The sequence below is a fragment of the Ostrea edulis genome, chromosome 1, assembly GCF_947568905.1.
Source record: "Ostrea edulis chromosome 1, xbOstEdul1.1, whole genome shotgun sequence".
NCBI classification, from domain to species: Eukaryota; Metazoa; Mollusca; class Bivalvia; order Ostreida; family Ostreidae; genus Ostrea; species Ostrea edulis.
Genome location: NC_079164.1, coordinates 32,218,971 through 32,241,545, shown reverse-complemented (window position 1 = coordinate 32,241,545; position 22,575 = coordinate 32,218,971). Strand labels below are relative to the sequence as shown.

Here is a 22,575-nt window from a genome sequence, read left to right as displayed (position 1 = left end):
AATAGTGTCACATGGCCTCTCACTTCTGGTCGGCACGGGTTCGAATCCCGCTCGCGCCAGTAAGTGCGAAACTTTTCTAGTTTACTTTCGGAAGGTCGATGGTCTCTTTCCAGGTACAATGTATCTGGGTTCTCTACTCCACCAATAAAAACTGGGCGCCACCAGATAACTGAAAAATTGTTGAGTGTGGCGGAAAACAGCAAATAATCAATCAATCAAGTAGTGTAGATCTACGCTTGTTCAAATCATGGTCGTCGAGTGTATGGTTGGGCTGCAATAGTGGAACAAATTTTTATATGGGAATATAAAGGAGAAACACTTAAAATTATTTTTTTGGGGTATACCTATCCAGTCATGATTTGAATTCATACCCGCACTTTCTAAAGAAAGTTCGAGTATATTGTTGTTACCATGGTCCTTCACTCTGTCACGCTTTCTTCCTCAATAAATATATCCATATGTATTTAAAACATTATATAAACTAAGCTTAAAATATACTTACGAAATAAATTACTAGGATATTTGTGATCAATATATGTTTGCAATATTTAACAATATTTAGAAATATCGAAAAATAAAATGCAATGAAATAGCATACGTTTATCAATCTAAACATTGTTAAAAGTAAATATTTCTCAAATTAGGATAAAAGGGTAAAATATTCATCAATATAAACGATTTAACAAGATAAATAATCTTTTAGAAAATGATAATGCCCGGAGCAATTACTTTCGAAGATTGACTTTTAAGAATAATACTTATGGTTTGAACATCATTTGGTCTTTATTGTTTGTTGATTTACCTTTGGAGAATTTTTCACTCATATAAGACATGACCAGTTTAGGTGAAGCACCACAAATTTAGACCTATAGATGCGTGGCGCTCAAAACGTAGCAGTAAGGGTTCTTCATTGTACCAACGCCCATCGCGGCACCAGACCTCTGTTTTGAAGATAATATCCTAATAACCAGTGTATTTCACTTCTAACCTATGGTAAACGTTTTAAATTTGACTTGGCGCCGAGATGCAAAATCGAACCCTGGGTATCCCTGTTGCAAATCGAACGTCATATATGCATGTGTATACTAAGCTACCACGATCCGCACATCATTTGGTCATTCGATGTAATGAAAAGGAAAACATTAAAGTGTGAGGAATATTTTTGTCAACGATTTCTCAACACTGATCAAGGAAGAATTAGGATCCATAGTTTACAGGTTACTGTTAACAGCATTTTGAGTCGATTTTGAATTTACATACTTGCAGTAATTTCCCTTTGCCCAAAAGCCACATAAAATTGCAGAGAAGAATAGAGGTGAATTAAATATTTAATATTTATTTTAAATATTTCATTTGTTTATTCACTGATGAAAACATGATTATGTCTCCCGTTCCCAGATGGGGGACATACTGTTTTAGTGGTAATTTCTCGTAGCTCATTAGAGTATTGACCAATGCAAGTAAAACATAGTCGGATATTGACCTTTGATGAACTAGGAGAGAGCTATATGCGGACTCCGGACCATAACTCGAGACGATGGGGTACACCATGATAAGACAGTGTAATGTGCCATTTTTGATGACTTTTGACCTTGACCTTTTATGTAAAGTTCAAATCGATCTTGCATTCTTTTTGGTTATAGGCTTTTGATATTTGGTATGTGGGTATACCATGATAGTGTATCGCGTACCGTTTTTGTTGACCCTTGACCTTTTATGTAAAGGTCAAAGGATAAATTTTGGGGGGAAGTTTTTGTCCAGATGCTAACTTTTTTGTCTTTTTATATAGGCCTTTGGTATTTGGTGTGTGAGTACATTCTGAGGGGCCGGTTTGGAGAAGTTTCACTGTATACCATTATAAGACAGTGTGTCGCGTGCCAATTTCAATGACCTTTGACCTTGTTCTTTTATGTAAAGGTCAGATGGTAGAATTTTTTGGACATTATTTTTGTCCGAACCATAACGTTTTTGTCTTTTGATATAGGCCTTTGGTGTTTGGTGTGTGGGTATACCATGATAAGACAGCGTATCGCGTGCCAATTTTGATGATCCCTAAAATGATTTTAAAAACTATGGAAAATGGAAGGGGAGGAATCCGTTTTAGTGTGATAAAATAATTCTTCCTTGTCATATACTTTGCTGTTTCATCAGCCGTTGTTCTTCCTATCCCGTGTTTCTCTTCATCTCTCTTCATTTATGAAGATCTTCACCGTTTGTCGCCAGCTGTTACGGTCAGAAACAGTCGCTTCCAGGTTTGCTGGACCGATGTACCTGCCATCAGTTCACGCTTGTATTTTAAAAAAGTGAAGATAACAAACAGGGATCAGTCTCATAAATCCCACGCAGAATACAAAATTAAGAGTAGGGCAAAAATAGGCACTTGGACACACTAGAGGTGGGATCAGACGCCCAGGAGAACGGCCTAACAATTGACATGAAAAATGTCAGACAACATCCATATTAAGGACAGGTTGTATTACGAATAAGATAATTATAACGATTTGCGAAATGCTGATTGTAAACGAGACTATTGAAACCCCTGGAACATCAGCTTATTTGTTAGTATCTTGCCCCGATCCAGAAATAATCATACGCAGAGCATGCTCTCGCGTATCGAACCAGCTGAGAGACATAAACAGCACAACGTACAGCGTCCAGTATTTGTGGATCACACAGTCAGTTTGTAGTACAACAGGTTGACGTTATCCATGTGACACACATGTCTGAGCCAGTGTAGGCGTCTCTGGCGGAGCATAGTAAATATACTAAACAAACCTGTCTGGTTTAAGACATCCTTGTTAGCGATGCTGTTCTGCCAGGTGATGCTCTGAAGTATTTTAAGGTAGATCAATCCTCATGTGATGTCATAGGCTTGTGCAAAAATCTTTATTAAATAAAATTTGTGCATGATAGAAAGATATCTTTTTTGATGAATTTTATTCACGGGATAAAACAAAACATTTGGTAAACTATTGAAAGTGAAAAAGTTTATATTTTTCATAGATAATCAATTATTTCTAATGAAATAAATGTTGTCAAGGGCAATATCTTCTATGCTGGTATTCCCTCTAAGTACTGCATGTCTATTATACAATGATTTCCCCAATATCCACAATAAATCTATATATATTTATAAATTAGCAGCTTTTCTACACTGTTGACAATAAAAATTTGTCATTTGAACAAGTTTTTATCTATTTTTATGATTCTGATTTAGGAAAATTTGTGATTTTCTTATGTTGACCTACACTTCTGTTTTAGTATGTCTAACATGGGGCTACCTTGAGGCAGCGCAGGGGAAGAATTTCAATCTGCGGTTTTTTTGGCAAGAGTACGATGCCCACATTTCTATAGAGGAGAGTATCTTCATCTTAGTGTTGATCGTCAATATGGTGTTGTTCTAGATTCTGTTGATGACAGGAAGCCACTCTTGGGAACTAGTCTGAAGATGATCCGTCATACAAGTCGGTACCCTTCATATTGTCATAGAGGAGCATGGGGATATATCTAGTCCTGTGCAAAAGAGTGAAGAGTCAAACGTCATGGTCAAGTTGATGAAGAAGATAAGGGCGTCTTTACTCACGTTCTCTTGTAGTTGCCTATTGGAAAACACCATATCAATTGATGAGACACTTGTATTCTGCGATCATCTACAGCCTGTTGAGGACAACACGGGCGAAGGTTTCCCCCCACAATTCTGAGGAAAGATATGCCAAGTTTTTGCAATGGATGTGCAACTATTCGAGCATCACGCACTGGATATACATATAGCGAATCTTTGAACGAAATTGTAGCTCATTGTCATCGGTTTCCGCTGCTGACATATCGGTGACAACTGATGAAGCGGACCACATTCCACGGCCACAGATCTCGCGTCAAGACAGATTGCAATTCCAAACACTTCGTGATATTACAAGAATGTTTCATTTCAGTTCTCGGGAAAAACGTGATCACATCTTTCGATACGATAGCTATTATCACGATTGGTTTCGGGGTGGGGGTCACAAAAATAAATCATCTAGCTTTCAGATCGTAGCTTTTAATTGTCGTGATTATTTTTCATCTTCTATATTAGCATAATTCGATATCTTATCATTTGTATTCATGCATATATTCGTTCCAATATCACGTAAATGAGCCCCAGCGAAAGAAAATTCTTTTCTGAGCAATCTAATTAAAATCAGACTTCTTAGATCCGCGCCGTATACTTTGCTTAGGAAGCGGTTGTGAGCGTATCCTAGGATCTGATTTTAATTAGATTGTTTTGTGAGGTGACGTCCAAAAAGAAGGAGAGATTATTTTGTGATCGTTATATTCATTGTGTTCCATTGACAAAGTTTCTATCGTGTTTAACTAGTATAGTTATTACAACTGTTCTCTACGTCACATACAATGATGTGTAATAAACAAAGCACATCAAGTTTTTTGTGGGGCTATTTTCATAAGCATTTCCTCTGATGGCTCTTTTCTCTCTGTTAAAATGCGTTAATGAACGTGTATTGATTTTAAACCACTAAAGCATTTCATTCAATGTTCAAACGTGTTAGTGACTATTCATGCTAAAAGGAAATTCAAAAGATTTCAATTAAGTTTTCACAAGGATGGCAAATCGAAGGCAAATCGCACCCGATTTTCCTATTGGAATCGTGGATTGGTATTCGGACGGTGTATATACACTTATATACAATCAATTGAACTGACTCCAATACACATGAGAATAAATCTATTGAATGCCATCTTATTATCATAAAAATTCTATATCAATAGAGTAAATAGTTCTTTAAAGCATGTTTCAATATCTGTGAAAGAAATTGAAATCAGGAACGATACAGGTCTATGATTGACCATGCATTATATAAAACTCATGTTTAAAAACCAGTCGCATATATAGTTAAATTTCTTTCTATAGACCAATGTGCAAGTGGACGGTATAAAAACATGGATCATGGACTCTATTGAAATTCTATTAATGAGAATGTGACAATGCCGGTTGGTGTTCCGTCATTCAGTTTGCTATACGCTGCTAAGAGATTTACACTTTTTTTTTACCGCCGTGCTCTGTCACGTTTTCTTTAGTTAAATAGAAAAAATAGAAAGAGAAAAAAGGTCTATGTAATCACCTTTCACTCAGTTTGTATCAGATGAAACATCGATTTAATCAATCTGGAAAACGTTGATGAGAATGAATCTGAGACTCTTTAACTGGGAATTATGTTTCATATATCTCGGAAATTTCATTTTGCTGTCAGGTGAGTGAAATTATATTCATATTAATATAATAATTTAAAAAATAGTGTTACGGTATATAAAACATTCCAATCATATTTTTTAGCTATAAGTGTGTATTTTTAAAGATAAGATGTTGAAGGCTAAAACATTTTGTTGCTAAAGAAACAAAAACATCTAGTCAAACCACGTAGAAATAGAAGCTTTGTAAAGGAAATTGTTGATATAAAAAGTAGGAAATATTAAGCGTGATAAGACGTGCCGATCTAGATTGCACGTGCGTTCCATATTGTGAAATCTTGGGAGACAGTGGAAAAATTTGGATGATTAATGAGATCATTAATGAATAAAGCAATTGCTCTACGTAAGTGTAATGATAATGAATATTTGCTACTAGTAATATGATTCCAAGCACACTATCAGTGTAATATGATATCAATGATTAATCATTTCAACGATTGATTGACAGACAGGGAAACAGAAAGTGTTCATTCTTGTATCAAATTTTCCTGTACAGACTATATCAATAAAACGAACTTTGTCTTTTAATTGATTGATCATATGGACAACACCTCATTTTGATTTGTTTAAAATAATGAAATTTTTTTTTTACTATACACAAAAGTGTAAGCGAGTACGTGATAATGTCTATAGTGTTTTAAATGGAATTGGATATGCTTCACAAATTATTTTTTAAAAAAAATGTCTCAAGAGTCGATAATGACTCCAAAACGTGCGTTATGTAAAACATCGACCTTTTAAATTGCACAATATCGCGATTGTTTCTATTTTAACTTGTTTTTGAAAGGGGGAATAGCGTTCGGAGGTCTCCTCTCGGAATGATGCAATCTGTAAAGAAGCAGACGGAAAAGAAATCAATTAAGATATAGGTACCAACGCCAAGAAAATAACTTCAACATTACAGCCGCAAAATGTAGACAAGTCATACAGTGAATGTTCTCTTTCGAGAATTTATAATCAAATTAAGTGAAGGTCTCCGCAAAGCGAGGCATCCATCCCATCAAAGCGAAGGTCATGGAATGGTTCACTTCAATGTCCTTGACCAAATATTTAAGCTTGACTATGATAGTTTGATAAAGATACTTTGAATTTCGATGTCTTGTACTGACATTTATATTCCAGTGACCTTCACTTTTACTCTTCGATATAACCTTGAAAATCAATAGCATTCTAGATTTCTGAGACAGACACAATTCAATATATTAACCGACGTGAAGACAAAGGATCTCCTCCGTAAATGTGTCTCCCGAGCGTGATGCAAGGATCCAGAGTATGGGGGGGGGGGGGGGGGGGGGGGGTCTGTCCGGACCCCCACCCCCCTTTTTTTTGCGGACCAAAAAATTTAAGTTATCCAGTTTTAACGAGACTTTGAATCAAAAAGATATGAAAGGTGAATTATCAACACCAGGATATAATTTGATTCTAGGATGAAAAAGACGAAACACTGATATATATTTACGATATTTTCGTTAGATACAAGAATCACTTAAGAATTCTTAAAAAGTATATGTAACATAAAAATTTTGTTTAAGAAGCAAACAATTTAAAAGTGAAAAGGAGGTGCCAGGGAATGCTTAAAATGCAGGATTTCGCGCCATTTACCGCAGAGTTTTTGGGGACCGCCTAGACCCCCAGCCTATTGAAGTAACCTTGAAATCAGTTTTCTCTATTATTATTTAAAATCAGATTTAAGTATGGCGATAACAATGACTGGAACTTGGGAAACAAGTAGTAAATAACGCAAGTATTTTCATGCATAAACTGTCTCTTAAAATGTTATGTACACAAACAAAAAGGTGTGAATGGGGTGGGGGTGGGTATTGTGAAAAGCACATAAAAGGTCAATTACTAGACCCCCCCCCCTTTCACTAATTCCTGGATCCGCCTATGGTGACGGTCCCTCAAAACGCGAACAACTTTCACTAGATAAGTAAAAAAAAACAACCCAGATTTGTTTCTTCATATACAGCTATTGTCTTGTTGATCATCGATTCCTCTGCCGATGCCTATCACCATTATCGGATATCGAGTGGGGCTGTCACTTGGACTCAAAAGATTTGATCACCATACTGCCCCACTTTATAGCCCAGGTGAAGTTTTTGAAATGGTTATTTTTAAAATAATTACGGTAGCCTCCATTTTTATATTATTTATCAAAATACGACTATAAAATAGGATATTTTTTAAATATTTGCTAGAAACGATGAGACCTCCCCTTAGTAAGTTTTTAAACCATGTTAATTAATTACTAATTAAAGACTTACACAGCGCTTGGAAGCATCGATTCTGTACAAATTTTGTACTTTCGGTGAACGTAATACATTGTCTAGAGGCGTTTTTCCCGAGCTTATCGGAAAGAACCGAGGAATTACGATTGCCTTTCCATATGTTTAGCATGATCGATGTGCTTGCTTGAAACCAGTATCTTTGACCTTTAACCCCTCATAAACTTCATTTGAAATTGAAACTAGTTGCTTTGATATTGAATAATTCACAGGTGCTTGGGTTCAGGACCCCCCCCCCCCCCTCCGAATAAGCAACATACATTCAAAATAAGCCCTTTTTAAAAAAAAAAAAATACCCTCACTGGTTATTATATTTTGAATTATTTTGGACTTTAAGTGTATGCAAGACGTTGTTGACAGGTATTAGAAATATTTTCAACAAACAAATAATTAAACCAACTCATGTAGCTTATATTCGGAGGGAATTTGGCGTGCCATAGAGGGGGAGGGAGGGTCCTGAACACAAGCACCTGTGGAATAATTCGGTAATGCATTGTTTACAATTTCCATTCAGCGTTATATCAGCGTCTGTTTCCTGTGGAAGCAATTATTCAACTGAAAGCTTGTGTCAACATTGTGTATCTTAAAGAATTTTGTACAATACCAATAAGTATATTGTTGTTCTTTTTGATAATCCAATCGAATAATACGTGTACTTTTGCTTCACGGAATGATCTGTTAAGATATTAAAAGTTGAATGTTTATTCTTATAGAATTTAAAGGTACTTGGGATACCTTGACGTGATGTAATAGCACAAATAAATAAAAACGGGGGGAAGGGGGGGGGGGGGCAGATGTTGCATGATTCATGTACCTTTTTTGTGCTTTGAGTGATATGCCCTTGGATAATGTTATGTAACGTATTTTCTATATGAATGGTTCCTTTAATTTGATACGTTAAATCTTTCTCTACCGACACTATTCAAAACTTTTGCAAGACTTGACATTTTTTTGCAGGGATTTCAAGTAAATATACTTTGATTAAGAATCAATAGTGGGCACACCATTTTGAGTCGTGCGAGATCCAGTTTTCTGAAGATTACATCATTATTTACCATAACCGTAGTCAGGAATTTGCGGTAAAAGGTCAGATAAGTGCAGATTTTTTTCTCTTGCTGAGGTCAATGGGCGACGAGAAGGGTGAAAAATAAATACGTCCATGCTAAATGAACATTAAATAAAATAACAAAATATACAGGTTATTAAAAACAACAGACTCACAGTCACCAATTCAAAACAAACAGTTAGCCATGCAACCAAACGGGCATCTATGCAAAACGAAAAAAACATAATGAAAAATAGATAAAAAGAAAAAAAGGTGGTACTAGTTAGCAGACGCTTCATATATACTGTACAATTAACTCCTTTTGATCTTTTTTGTAAGTATGCACGTAATCAAAACGTATCACGTATAACGTTTTTTTGAAATGGTGCCATATAAAAGTAAATTAAACGAGACTGGAACATTCAATTGTACGAAAGCCCATTGAGCTCAATTTCGTAGCTGAATTTTTTTTCGCGTTATGAATTAACGCGTAACTTTCGCGAATTAACGCGTAACTTTTAAAATTACATGTATGTTCTTGCTGCATATGTCAATTGCATTGCGTATTCTGTTGGGCAAGTGCTCTGATGGGGTCATCCCAAACCCTATTTCATCTATACTACCATGTGCATGTAATAATGATGGGCTCAATTTTTTTTAAATCTTCAATGCCGGCTAATCGGGAGAGAACTGTCATTTGCGTTTGATATAATAAATATTGTATCTTATTGTACTTCTCAAGTTTGAACCTATTTATTATCTAGTAAGGATAATTAATCAATATATCAGCGAAAATGACAAAACAATTCAGTTTTAAACCGAGATAACTTGAATTTTATTATCAGCGCGATGCGTATTTTAGAGAGAGAGAGAGAGAGAGAGAGAGAGAGAGAGAGAGAGAGAGAGAGAGAGCGAACGAGAGAGAGAGAGAGGAGCGGATCTCGAACGGAAGTATGTTCACATTATGATGTGTTCAGAGTAAGAAATAAAATTTGAGACATCTTGCAAACTGACCGTCGAGTGGTGTATTTTTAATGTCAGACACTTCTGAAGATAAAATTACACGATATTTCCTATGCTACACATTTATTACTATCAAATATCAAGGTTACGGAGTCTACGTAACAATCGCCTGTGACGTGCACATTTATAAGTAATGATGGTATTTGGAGTAATTATCAGGGCTATTTTCATTTCGCATGGGTGGGTAGGTCTATTCTTAATTATCATGGCGATTTCACATGGGCGGGGGTAGGTCTAATTTTAATTCACATGGGGGAGGGACATAAGATTTATATATGCGCAAAATAAGAACAAATTGACATATTTCTAATGAAATTGAATTAACTTATATTCATCTATTGAATTTAACCTATCTTTGATTCGTTTAGGGATATGTTCAATAATTTGAAGAGAGGTCTTGATTTGAAAGGATAGCTTGATAAAATTTCAAAACTGTTTCACTTACATGTATGATGAAGACATGACATTTATGCAACTTCCACTCTCAAACAAAAAACAATCACAACAACCCCCCATGAAATTAATAATAATGCATGTACTTTCTACTTTTATTCAATTTAGGCTTCAAAACCACAATGTCCGATTAGTTACTTCCAAATGATTATCTTATACCCATTCGTGCATACACGGGTTCATAAAACTACTAAGGTCTTGACCTCTAAGCCATATATATTCCTGGTGCACATATCAAAATGTATACTGATAGGCAAGCGTCCCGGGTCATCCCAACCCCCATTATTTTTTAATTGTTCCAATATCTTTAAAATGGTTCAGATTCCACGCCTTAAAGCAAACATATTCTTGTTACACATGACAAGATGCACCAAGCACCAGGTTTTTGTTCGTCGTTGTCCACCCTATTTGGCCCTCAAGGTGAAAAAAAAAAAATCGTTAACTTATTGCACATCTAAAGGACACCACCAATCGATGATTTGGCGACAGTATAAAATGTAAAAAGTGTTTTTGGGAACCTGTTTTTCTATAGAAAAAATGTTTTTCAGGCCCCCAGAGTAAAAATGAAAATCCCAATACCACACCTCACATTTATAGGATACCACCAATTACCTTCCAAAAGATGATTTGGCTACTGCATAAAATGTAAGAGGAGTTCTGAGAACCAGTGGATTTTTGTCGGAATAAAGTGTTGGTTTTTTTTTGTCGGGAAAAAATGCCGTGTTTTTTTTTTTTTTTTTACCGTCATTTGTTATAGGGTATGCTATAGGGTAAGTTATGTGGTAACTATGGTAACTATTGTGGCTTCTTTGCTAGTTACACAAGTACGACAGAGAGTATTGTTTCGAACATATTTTATTGATCAAATCAAAAGGATTGGGAACAGCTTCTATCAACTTATAAGTCCCTCTCCTAAAATATTGCAATATGTCGTGCAAAAGGATAATTAACAGGTAAAATGTACAATAACGGGGGTAAACATTTGCGTGCGGGTATTCTGTCTTGTGTTTCACACAAGCACCTTGAACTACGGTACCTATTCCCCTGCATATGATTAGTATTCTTATCTTAATTTTCACACGCGGATTACATAAGCCAAAGTTCCAGATCCTATATACCACTAAAGACATGTGGTCAATTTCGAATTCCTCCTTTTTTCTGCCGTGTGAAGTTAATAATTATAATTACTGTCTTTGGACTACAATTATTTTTTAGATAAAGTTTAGATGATAATGATATAATTAACCCGTGTCTGATTTAATGAGCTGCATATTTGGTATTTTTCCTCCCCAAGGACTTCAATTCCAGGTGATATTTCAAAATCTTTAATTTGTGCCTTTGAAATCATTTCATGACGCTCCGGATACCACATGTTTTAATAATATTATTTGTTATTATGAGTGTTTTTGTAATCCGAAACTGTGTTTAATTTTGTTGTTGTTGTAAAGTTGACTATTCGAAGAGTCATTTACATTAGACGACCATATCTGAATGTCGCTGCTTTACAGCAGCAATTGTCATGCATCCATTTTTCCCTTATCATGTGTCCTTTTAAATACTTAGCGAAGGAATAATTGATATCTATTTTAAAGTTGCTGGTGTTGTCGTGGCCCCAGGATCATGAAATCAGAAGATGTGTACTGTACTAGGATTATCTAGTTATCATATTGTTTACGAAAATATATCAGCAACTTGCTGTTAGTTTTCAAATTTTGACTTTCAGCTTATCATTAGAAATGCATGATTGCATTGTTTTACTTATAAGTCTAAATATAGAAAAGTTGTTTCATGATGCCGGGGCTTGGACCTTGATTGCTTAGTGCAAACATAATGGGTTAATTAGAACATATTAGCAAAATATAGCATGGATACAATTTTACAGTTAGTTACATTCCAATATAATGTTGCTTTGGCATAACATAAGAATTTATTCGAAAGCTTCCACAAATCCTTCTTCACAAGAAAAAAAAATCCCTTGGCCAACAACTCGACATTTAGATATATCGACAACGTTTTCTCTGTTATTCATTCATATGTCGACTCGATATATCCCAGTGAAATCGAAATAAAAGACATCACAGAGTCTCCCATATCTGCTTCATTCTTAGATATTTATTGAACATGGATATTAACGGCAAACTCTATGAAAACGGGATGATATCAGTTTCTCCATTGTCAACTACGTATGGTGTTTATGTCTGATTTGAAACGCGAGAGCATTTTCTGCAGATATGGATTTCAGCAGTCTTTTTTTAAGTCAACATTTCGCTCATTTTATAGTCGCTATAACGATCTCATTTACAAATACAACATGTCATTCGGTAAAATGCTGTCCGACATGTTTCATACCAATTGTGCATGTTCTTTGCACACTGAGTTGGACTACGGATTACCCCCTTTACCCGATCAAGATATTGGGCTCATGGTGGATGTGACAGGTCGACAGGGGGTACTTCTTCATCCTCAGCACTTGCTCCCCCCCCCCCTGGCGTGGCCAGGGGTCCGTGTTTTCTCTATTCTTAATTTTGTACTCGTTTCAGGACTTATGAGATTGATCACTGTTCGTTATCTTCATCTTTTCATAGGATACTTTGTAGTTTTAAACCGCAATGACGTCACAATGCTACACTATAACAGTAGAGTTGACGTCGCAATAACAAATCCGACCAGTTACGTTGATAAAAGCATCTATGGGTCCAATTGTTGGACAGCAGAGTTATGGGAAATGGGATATTGCAATATAATAACCAAATAGCCACATTCAAATTGATAGAAATGAGTACAGGATGATCTTTTCAAATATCCTCAAACATTTGCTGTTCATTAATTATCATTACTCATAGTTTAATTATCATGTATACATACTTATATTTTAGTCAATCGCATTTGACATGACATTGCGTAACTTTTACGGAAACTTTTCACGTAGGATTGTAAAACTCAGACTATTGTATTTCGACAAATATTGCATCAGAATTCAACCAAATAAATCAGAATCTTTTATCATCTTGATTTCCCTTTACTTTATTTTGCGCGAAAAGTGAATAACGTGTATGAAATTCATAATTTTGATAAGGAAAATAGAAAAACGAAGTTAGATCATCTCTTACGATTACATTACACTTTCATTTCTGTCGAGATATTTGTTTTGTTTTTTAATGAATGGTGTTTGTAAGTCGGATTATACCATTATCCCTATGAATCGTATTGATTGCTTGAACCTGTCTTTGAAATACATTGAAAATGTGTTCACGATAGCTACAATATTCTAAGCTAGAACAATAATATTAGTAAAGAAACTCTATGCATGCCTGTGTTGCTGCAGAACTGTAGGTATCTGTTCATAAAACTCAAAACGAACCCGTCGTCGATCCGATTTTTGAGACAAAATATCATGTCGCAATTTTTGAGCTGCTGCCTATCAAGGTTTTGTGTGTAGGGTTTACATTTTGTCTACAGTTCTGCAAGTAATGCAGTTTTTAAATAGCTAAGGTGCATTGCAAAATCACAAACAGCATGCTATTTGTAAAACGATTTTGAAATATGTACAGTATTTCAATGTTAATGACGAAAAACATCTAGGGTAATTTTTCTGACAGATATAAATTTTTTGGTCTGTCGATTTCATACAGATTCTTAAGTGGCTAATCTTTTGTTTTGTACTTGACTAGATCATGGTTTTGTCTCCAGGGCTGTGTTTCTTGCATTGAATGCCTAGAATACAACTCAAAGTATGTCCTATATTTTGGTTGTGAATTGTGGGGTTCACACAATGTTACGAATATTAACAAAATCCTCATGAAATTCTGTAAGCGACTGTTGCTATGATTGACAAAAACAAGGTTGCCTCCGCTTAAAATCTCTAAGACCAGTACTGGTTTAAATAACTTTAAACTACGAACTGTATTTCAAAAGTTTGTCAGATAAGTCTCACTGTAGACTGTAACTCTAAAGAGCTATGATTAATTGGTCATCCTCAGTAAGTTCATTGCATCAAAGATAACATCTTGTGTTTGTTGTTCCTTTTCTAATCTGAGAAAATATTTAGTGCTTTTTTCACCACCACTTACCAAATTTTCATATGAACGAATTTGTTCCCCTCAAGCCTTTCCATCGTATCATAAATTGGTTAACTGAATTTTTTATCCATATCTATTAAAATACGGGTAAACATTCAATTTCGGTTATTTCTTTTTCAGTTTGATATATCAATTGCTAATAAGTTTTTAGCCGTTTAATAGAAAAGACCATCGAAAAATCCTTAATCAATCTTTTCTATAGCTATACCTTTGATTAATATGTTAATTTGTCGTTGTATTCTAAAAGAGAGGTATTGAGTTTCCAATATCCATTCCCGCGCCCATTATAACGAGTAAAGAAATCAAATTTTAGTACTCAATGGTCCGACATTCTGGTCCCATTATTAAGTGTAGGTACCAGGGATTCGACGTAGGCTAAATAGTTTAATCGATGTGCTAACAAATAAAACAATTGGTATATGCGACGCTTAAGGACATTGTTTACGTCACACCATATATTTTATCTATTGATATTACTATATTTCTTTCTCCATAACGCTGTCAATTTCATTTGTGTAAGAATTTCATTTAGAAGATTCAATCTTTTATCAAATACGTCGACTCCTTCCATATGGCAGTTGAAGTCTCCGCCTGATATGATAGTACCTGTATTAACTGAGTTATTCATAATAAATACCTATAAAAATTATCCTTGAACGTTCTTTGTTAGGCGATTAATAATTAGTTATCTACAAAGAATATCACAAATATTAGAAATGACTAATTGTTTTGTTATATATATATATTAATTACATCTATGTGCAGTTCCTTTCTGAATATAATGGACACTCCCTGCTAAATTTAGAGCCAGAGAAGCAATGCATATATTATCCACTCCAAGCACAGTCGTATTGAAAAACAACAACTTTTTTTCAACATAATGTGTTTATTGGATCATTTGCAGCATATGATTTTAATTTTTATTTGGTTTTAAAGACCCCCTGTACTGTACATACTTTTCGTCATTTACTATATAAATGACATTTTCTATTCTCAAACTTATTCTGATTTGCCTGCTTTGAGCAAAAAACGAGTGCATTCCACTTGGCTAGTGCTTTTGAGCTAAGGATCATAAAAGTTTATATTTTAATGAACATAGATGTTAACGATAAACGGTCGAGAGGGGATGCTTACTCCTCCTAGGCACCTGATCCCACCTCTGGTGTGTCCAGGGGTCCGTATTTGGCCAACTCTCTATTTTGTATTGCAGTTATAAGATTGATCACTATACCTTTCATCCAAGTAGTGATTGGACCGTTAAAAAGGCGGACCATTAAACACGCAACGTGAAACAGTTCTCTTCCATGCCAAGCTAGCCGGAATAACTTTCGTTGAGCACTGAACACTACTCGCTAATGGGTGTAAGTTTTAAATATTATATAGAATAAATGATCCAAAATGTTTCATGAAAAATTCCAAAATTTAAAAAAAAAGCCCAAAAATATGTATGCCCACATATATGTATTACATGTATAAAATTATATGAAAGAAGGAACGAAAAAAGCTTTTAAACCTTCAAAAGCCAAAAAACCCTAAAACAAGACCAAACTCGTCTTCACAGCTCGGTGTCATGTTGCTATTGTCTACAAGGCTCGAAAATGTTACGTATTTAACATTGATTCAAAAATTCTGCACGTACCTAATTTAATGAAATTTATAAATCTAAAATACAGAAAATATATTTCAAAAGATAGATTAGAGGCATATTGATAGGCAGTTAAATCTGGAAGATAAAGATATATTGCAAGAAATGAAAGAGGATGTACCATATTTAATCTCAACGATGTTGAAGGTGCTTTTCAAACTTGTTGAAAACTTGAAATGTCCAGTCTAAAATTAATCTATACATCATAATACATTGTTTACCGAGAATTGCAATGTAAGAAAACCATCTGTGTTAAACTTGTTCACTATTTGAGTATTTCATTCAAGTAACACCAACGACCTGTGTAACCTTGGTAACTATCTCTGATATGCAACATTGTTGAGGAAATCACACTATTGCGAAATATACTCATATACTCTTTATGCACTATATATATTCTTTACAAACGGCCGTGTGCTATCATATTATTCTCCTCAGTGAGAATGGAACACTCCACAGAGACCACTGAGACACCCCCATCCCCAATTTATTCCACCGTGAATGAAAACAATAGCTAGATAATTTTTATTTGTGTGTGAAAAAAAATTACCGTTAGCAAAAGGTTGGTGACAGGTGTATTTTGTTCTGTTGTCTTATCATCTACGTTACTGTCCAACAATAGTTCACCTCTTTTAGAGATTGGTGTGCACATTTATGTATAGAGTCAAACATGATACTGGCCACAGTGTCCACTGGGTAGGCGAGAAACCCAGTTCCCAGGGCTGGAATTGCGATTTATCCATACATATTTGCCTTGAAAACTGATCTGGTTCCTTGCTATTTCAGACGGCTCTTGTACCTACCCGTCTGACCTTCAGAGCTCAACATGGTATGACAGTAATAAAGGTCAGCTGACGTACTCCACCAACACGATGACGGGGTACACCTACTCGTCCTACAACTCCGGAAGCTCAATATGGACTTGTTTCCTGATAGACGGCAACTACATTGTGTCAAAGTGTGAAGATATTTGTTAAATGAATTCTAATATGCTTTACACAGTTCAGTTGACCCCTTCTCAGTTTTTAAGTGAAGATTCCTTCGCACTACTAAAGTCCATTTTCTGATCTTTTGCAAACGCTACCGATGACGTAATACATGTATCTAATTCAATGTTACATAGTTTGGCTCACTCAGAATTTCTGTTCAACCAGTTCTAACTGTAGTGTGGTAAAGCAAAGCAATACTGACCATACATACACTGCAATACTTCCTTTTTGATAATCAGTTTTTTAATGAATCTGATTTCAGGGCCAACACTCCTATAGATGTATTTGGCAGCAACTTCGATGCTTACCTTTGTCAGCTGATGACCCAAATCACAACCAATTCATACTCCTATTATATTGAAGGAGGTAATCACATTCCTTATTTCATTACCGACCCTACTTATCATCATCAGTAAGAAAATTAATGTGGATCCGGGTTAGAATAGGTCCTCAGTACCCTTTGCTTGTCGTAAGAGGCGACTAAATGGGGCCGTCCTACGGATGAGACCGTTAAAAATCACAGCAGGTGTTGCACGATAAAGACCCCTCCCTATTTTGCAGCCCTTCGCCGGCAATAGTGACGTCTCCATATGAGTGAAAGATTCTCGAGAGGGACGTTAAACAATATAAAATCAATCAATATATATATTTATGTGTGTAATTATTATCATTATTGCCTGAGCTTATTTCCAGATTATCAAGCGAATGCAAATAACGAAAGGATGAACATTTTTATCACCGGAACAAGCGTCATACTAAGTGAAGCTTGTACTAAGACAAGTGCAATACCAACGGAGGAATTCCATGTTCTCGTAAAGTCAAGTAAGTATTCCGTCCACACGGAGACGCAGCTACATGTATCTAACAATTTTGTGTTATTCCGAACTCGTTTTTCTTTGGTGATCTAAAAAGTATTAAAAGTTTATCTTTTTTTATATTTTGTTTTTGTATAGTAACCCGGTCTAAAAAGTATTAAAAGTTTATCTTTTTTTATATTTTGTTTTTGTATAGTTTTGGTATACTCTTGAATTAATTTTGTTGACTTTATTTTGTGGAAACGTATACGTACGACAAGTGGTCTTCATATTGTAACAAGTCGAGCGGACCCTTGTCACAAAATAAAAGCTCCTTTATCAGGCATGGCAAGTTTTTATTGAGGATGGCAACAATCAAGAAAAATAACAACGAATGAGATACTGACCATTCAGACAGTTAAAAAAAGGGGGGACTTGGATTTCATTCTACAGTTAATACATTTAACAAGTATCTGCAAGCGACCATCGTTCTCGAACTCAAAGTAAAACAACTTTACGTATATAAGATCATAAATTATTGCTACTTGAACTATTACTCAGGTTTTGCCGAAAATAATTTAACATGCGTCAATCCGGCCAGTCCTAACTATAAGGAAATCTAAATCTTGTAAATAAAGTATATTTGATACTAAACTTCTTAGATATCCTTAATATTCAAATACGATTATTCCTAACAGGTATATTCCTAAAATAACTTTATTTTAGCTTAAGCTTATCCGAACAAATAATGCCGAAAATCCGGACAACCCATTCTGGACAAGAATAACCTATGTGAACTTAACTTTGTAAACTACTCTGGAATCCGAACAAACTATCCGGACAACTATTAAGACATAAACTTTACTTAAATTAACAAATAAACCTCTGGACTCGGAAACTTGGAAACGATTAACTCCTAGAAATGTTCCGGTCATTAGCCCTAATTAATAACTCGAACTATGAATAAACAAACCACTAGACTACATGACTGGAATAACATCTGTACTCAAAAACTGTCCTGTCAGGACGCGCAAAGTTCTTATAAAAATTAGCATCATCCACTACAAGATTTATCATCTTGAATACCTTAGACTTTCTCTGAAGGTTTGGTTCTGAACGTGTCAACCCTAGTGATGAAGATTCAAGAGTGACGAGATGCTGAAGCTGGGTTCCTAATATAACCTTCTACGACAATCAGCGTTTGTCCTTTTTGTCCGGATAATTTATACCCAATCCAAACGCTGTACGGAACTATGGAAATTCCGAACAGTTCCCGATTTCCGGACAAGCTGAAATAAAACCCTCTATAAACATTTAAGAAACATTGCAAGGCCTTGTTCGGATTGCCTATATAGTATTGACATTAAATTATATAATTAGTTTAATGAATAAAAATATCTAAGATTACGTTGTTTTGTTATGAAAATCAAGATTTGAATCTGGGCGCCTTCTAAAGCAGTGCGCGCAAGGATATATGTAAATACGGAAGTGTAACTTCACAACTTAGTGCGTTCATGAGATCGATAAAATAAGATACCGCTCACCACATAAGATAATAGCTCACCACCATAAGGTAAAAATAGTCGTCAGCATCATTTTACAATAATTCATGGTAAAATTAATATACTACATAATCAATTAATGAAAAATCAGGCGACAGAATCACAAGATGACATGATGAGTAGTGAAGCGATCACTCAGACGAGAGGACGCATGGTTTAACATCCAAGAAGTTCGCGAGCGGTAAAATGACAATTTTACTTAGAAATAAGTAATGACACAACTGAAGACTGCACACAGTAGAATATCTGGTAATTATCAACAATTGTAATTTAAGGTAAAGCATTATTTTGCCGTATTTACGAAGGAATTTAGAGAACAAAATTTGGACATAAATGATCCAAAATGGGGGATATTGTCAAAACACGAACGGTATGACTATAAGTTATGTGAACAAAATCTGAGTTAAAACACTTAGACATAATATATGCTGATTAAGCTTGATAAAATAATTTAGAATCAAGTACAATAATTATAATGAATTTTATCCAGAATGAACGTACTTTAACATGAAAATTAGCACATGAGGTCTCATATGTTACAATATTGTAACACTGGCACAATGATTTTGACTACGGTTTACTCCGTTTACCTGGAAGACATAGAGCTCACGGCGGGTGTTACTGGTCGAGAGGGGATGTGTACTCCTCCTAGGCACCTGATCCCACCGCTAGTATATCCAGGGGTCCGTGTTTGCCCAACTCTTTATCTCGTATTCCTTAAAAGAGTTATGAGATTGATCACTGTTCGTTGTCTTCACCTTTCATCGATGTCGTATCTTTTTTGACAAACAGACTAAGGACAAAATAATTCCCAAATGTCGCTTTGTTTTGCAGGCATACAATACTCTGCTCACAGACACGTAGCTATAGGTTTAAGTATGGTTAAATATCATGTCAACATCCCTCAGAGGCGAGATTAATTCTGTAGCCAATTATCTACTTATTCTTTAGCCAAATTCTCTTTCGATATTGTTGAACCTCTTGAAAATAGGAAAACATACATCAACTCTTTTACATATGCTTCCTCCATTGACGACCTTGAATGTTGACCTCACATAAGCATTGGGTATTTTTAAAAGCAAATATGGCAGACGTCAAGCAGTACTTCCCGACACCTTTACTTGGGACATTTGAGTACACAAAGGTGACAGCTGCTGGGGTCTCTTCCTGTGGCACTGGATCAGTATGGGACGTCTGCGCTAACAGAACGACCATGACCTTCAACATGACGCAGTGCAATTCAGTGGTTGCTTTCTCTCGTAAGTATTTGAAAGTCTGTTTTAAGAAAATGTCGAATCTTACTTCATCCAACAAATCAGTTGAAATGCATTAAAGATTTCCTTTGAATATATCGGGACTGTAAAACTCTCTATAACCACAATCATTACTAGAATCAGAATTAACACATCGACAGGGGATGTTTATTCCTCCTAGGCACCTGATCCCACCTCTGGTGTGTCCAGGGGTCCGTGTTTGCCCAAATATCTATTTTGTATTGCTTGTAGGAGTTATGAGATTGATCACTGTTCGTTATCTTCACCTTTCATTTATGTTCGTTAAGAATCACCATGACGTCATCGACAACAATAAGTGTTTCGCTAAGAAAAACGGTAATGTTGTTAATCTTGTCTAATTGATGACTGTAAATACATGCTATTGTTCTGAAGACCAAATAGGTTTAGTCTCAGCCAATCAGAGACCATGGTGTTACCAACATGGACTTCCGATCAGTTCGAAAAAAAATTCGTTGTTTAGGACCACCTTTGAAATATTTGTGTAAATTTGACATTGGAAATCAAATGTTAAACTTAACACAAGGTCCCGGAGCTGCAAAACGGAAATATGCTCCAGGTTTGTCTCGAATTTCTCCTTATGAGAAATCTACAAAAGTCAAGAGTGATATGATGTTTGAGCTTATCTCAGCTTTATGGAGCAAGGATCAAAAGCTTACCAAGGATCTGATACACTGATAAATGTGTAGACGATGTAGGTGCGGTGTGTAGCTCAGGTAAGCTAGCAATGAAGAACCAGAGACTGAACATAGTGATCGAAACTGTCATGGTTGGGTAATTTAATCTAGCATCAGACAATTTACCCTCACAATCTAAGTAATGTTATTTAGAAGTTAGATACATGGACAGTGCCTGTTGCTCAACCTACTTGAGCTTACTCATTAGAATATATTTAAATACAATCTGTGTAACGTAAAGCTAACTTACCGGTTGGCAGAAGTCTTGATTCCTGGACATTATTTTATATTTTTAGAGGGAGAGGTTTATGGCGTCACTTCTGTCACAAAAGATTCCACATACTACGTTGTTGTTGTGAATCCGGACACTGTTGATGACTCGACATATTACCGCTTTACTTGTATGGTAAGGAAGTATTGTCAACTTGTTATACTTAAAGTAGATCAATTTTAGCGATATTTGGGGTTGCTTGCTGAAGGAACGTCACATAGCGTTAACGATGCGCTATCACGAGTTAACATTAAAAGCTTTTGACCCTTACTGTCAATCGTAACTACTCGGCTATTTCCGTAACCGGTTACGGAAAAGGACGAGCGTGTGATCCGATTGCCTTACTGCATGGGTTCTAAAGGGGTAGGATACGTCAAATTGTGTTACTATTCTTATCACAGAGGTAAGGATATAGAGTTTATGTAGACTACAATGGGGAAGGAGTTACACACATCGTTGGGAGAATTACAGTGTTGTCTTTTTAACAGATTTTACATGTATTTTCCATATAAAAATATGCAATTTAAAAATTGTCATTTGAATCCTTTTTTAAAGAACTTATTAGAAGTGGAATTCTATCAATTAATTTGTCAATTTATCTTAGGCTGTGACTCAGTCGGGAAGCACTGTAACGGTGGTAGAAAAAAGCGGAAGTTGCGGTGTGGGGCAGAACACGACATTGGCTGGAACTGGTGGATCGAAATACACAATGAACCCATATGGTAACAAGTTTTTTATAATATATATCTACCATAAACGTGAAATAAAAGGTTGTTTTTTTTCAAATATAACACTATTTGTCTTCGTTGTTTCTCAGTACTTCTAGTTTTGTTGTAGTAACCTGTCGTAAGTATGACAATCATGCAAATTAGCACAGCTTATTATCTGCGTGAACACATGCAAAATCACTGCACAATCTCACATTCATACCGAGCGAAGCAAGACTCTAAAGGTAACACGTACGTAAAAGAAATAAAATGAGAACATCAGCAAATGAATAGAGATAATTTCTACATACGTTCTCTGAAAATTTTGTAATCCATATGGACGCCGCCATTTTGTTTTCTTCATTAGTTGCTTCTACAGTTATTCGTGTTTTAATTTTGATTGCCAAAACTACAAGACTGACGTGCAATTTGTAATTCAAACACTCAGTTTGTTAAAAATGAATGGTATAATTATTATTGTTACAGTTTTTAGCCAATCATCAAAT

The 22,575-nt window shown here is 35.5% G+C and overlaps 1 protein-coding gene across 1 annotated transcript in view; it reads left to right on the top strand.

The window, feature by feature from the left end:
- Positions 1-4,948: 4,948 nt before the first annotated feature.
- Positions 4,949-22,575, top strand: part of LOC125660149 (uncharacterized) — a 26,507-nt gene continuing 8,880 nt past the window's right edge. The window contains exons 1-8 of the mRNA XM_048891990.2: positions 4,949-5,249; positions 16,564-16,735; positions 17,029-17,132; positions 17,460-17,588; positions 20,202-20,381; positions 21,388-21,497; positions 21,967-22,084; positions 22,200-22,208. Of these exons, the coding sequence (XP_048747947.2) occupies positions 5,177-5,249; positions 16,564-16,735; positions 17,029-17,132; positions 17,460-17,588; positions 20,202-20,381; positions 21,388-21,497; positions 21,967-22,084; positions 22,200-22,208 (895 nt within the window). The 5' untranslated portion in view covers positions 4,949-5,176. The remainder of the gene's footprint in view (positions 5,250-16,563; positions 16,736-17,028; positions 17,133-17,459; positions 17,589-20,201; positions 20,382-21,387; positions 21,498-21,966; positions 22,085-22,199; positions 22,209-22,575) is intronic.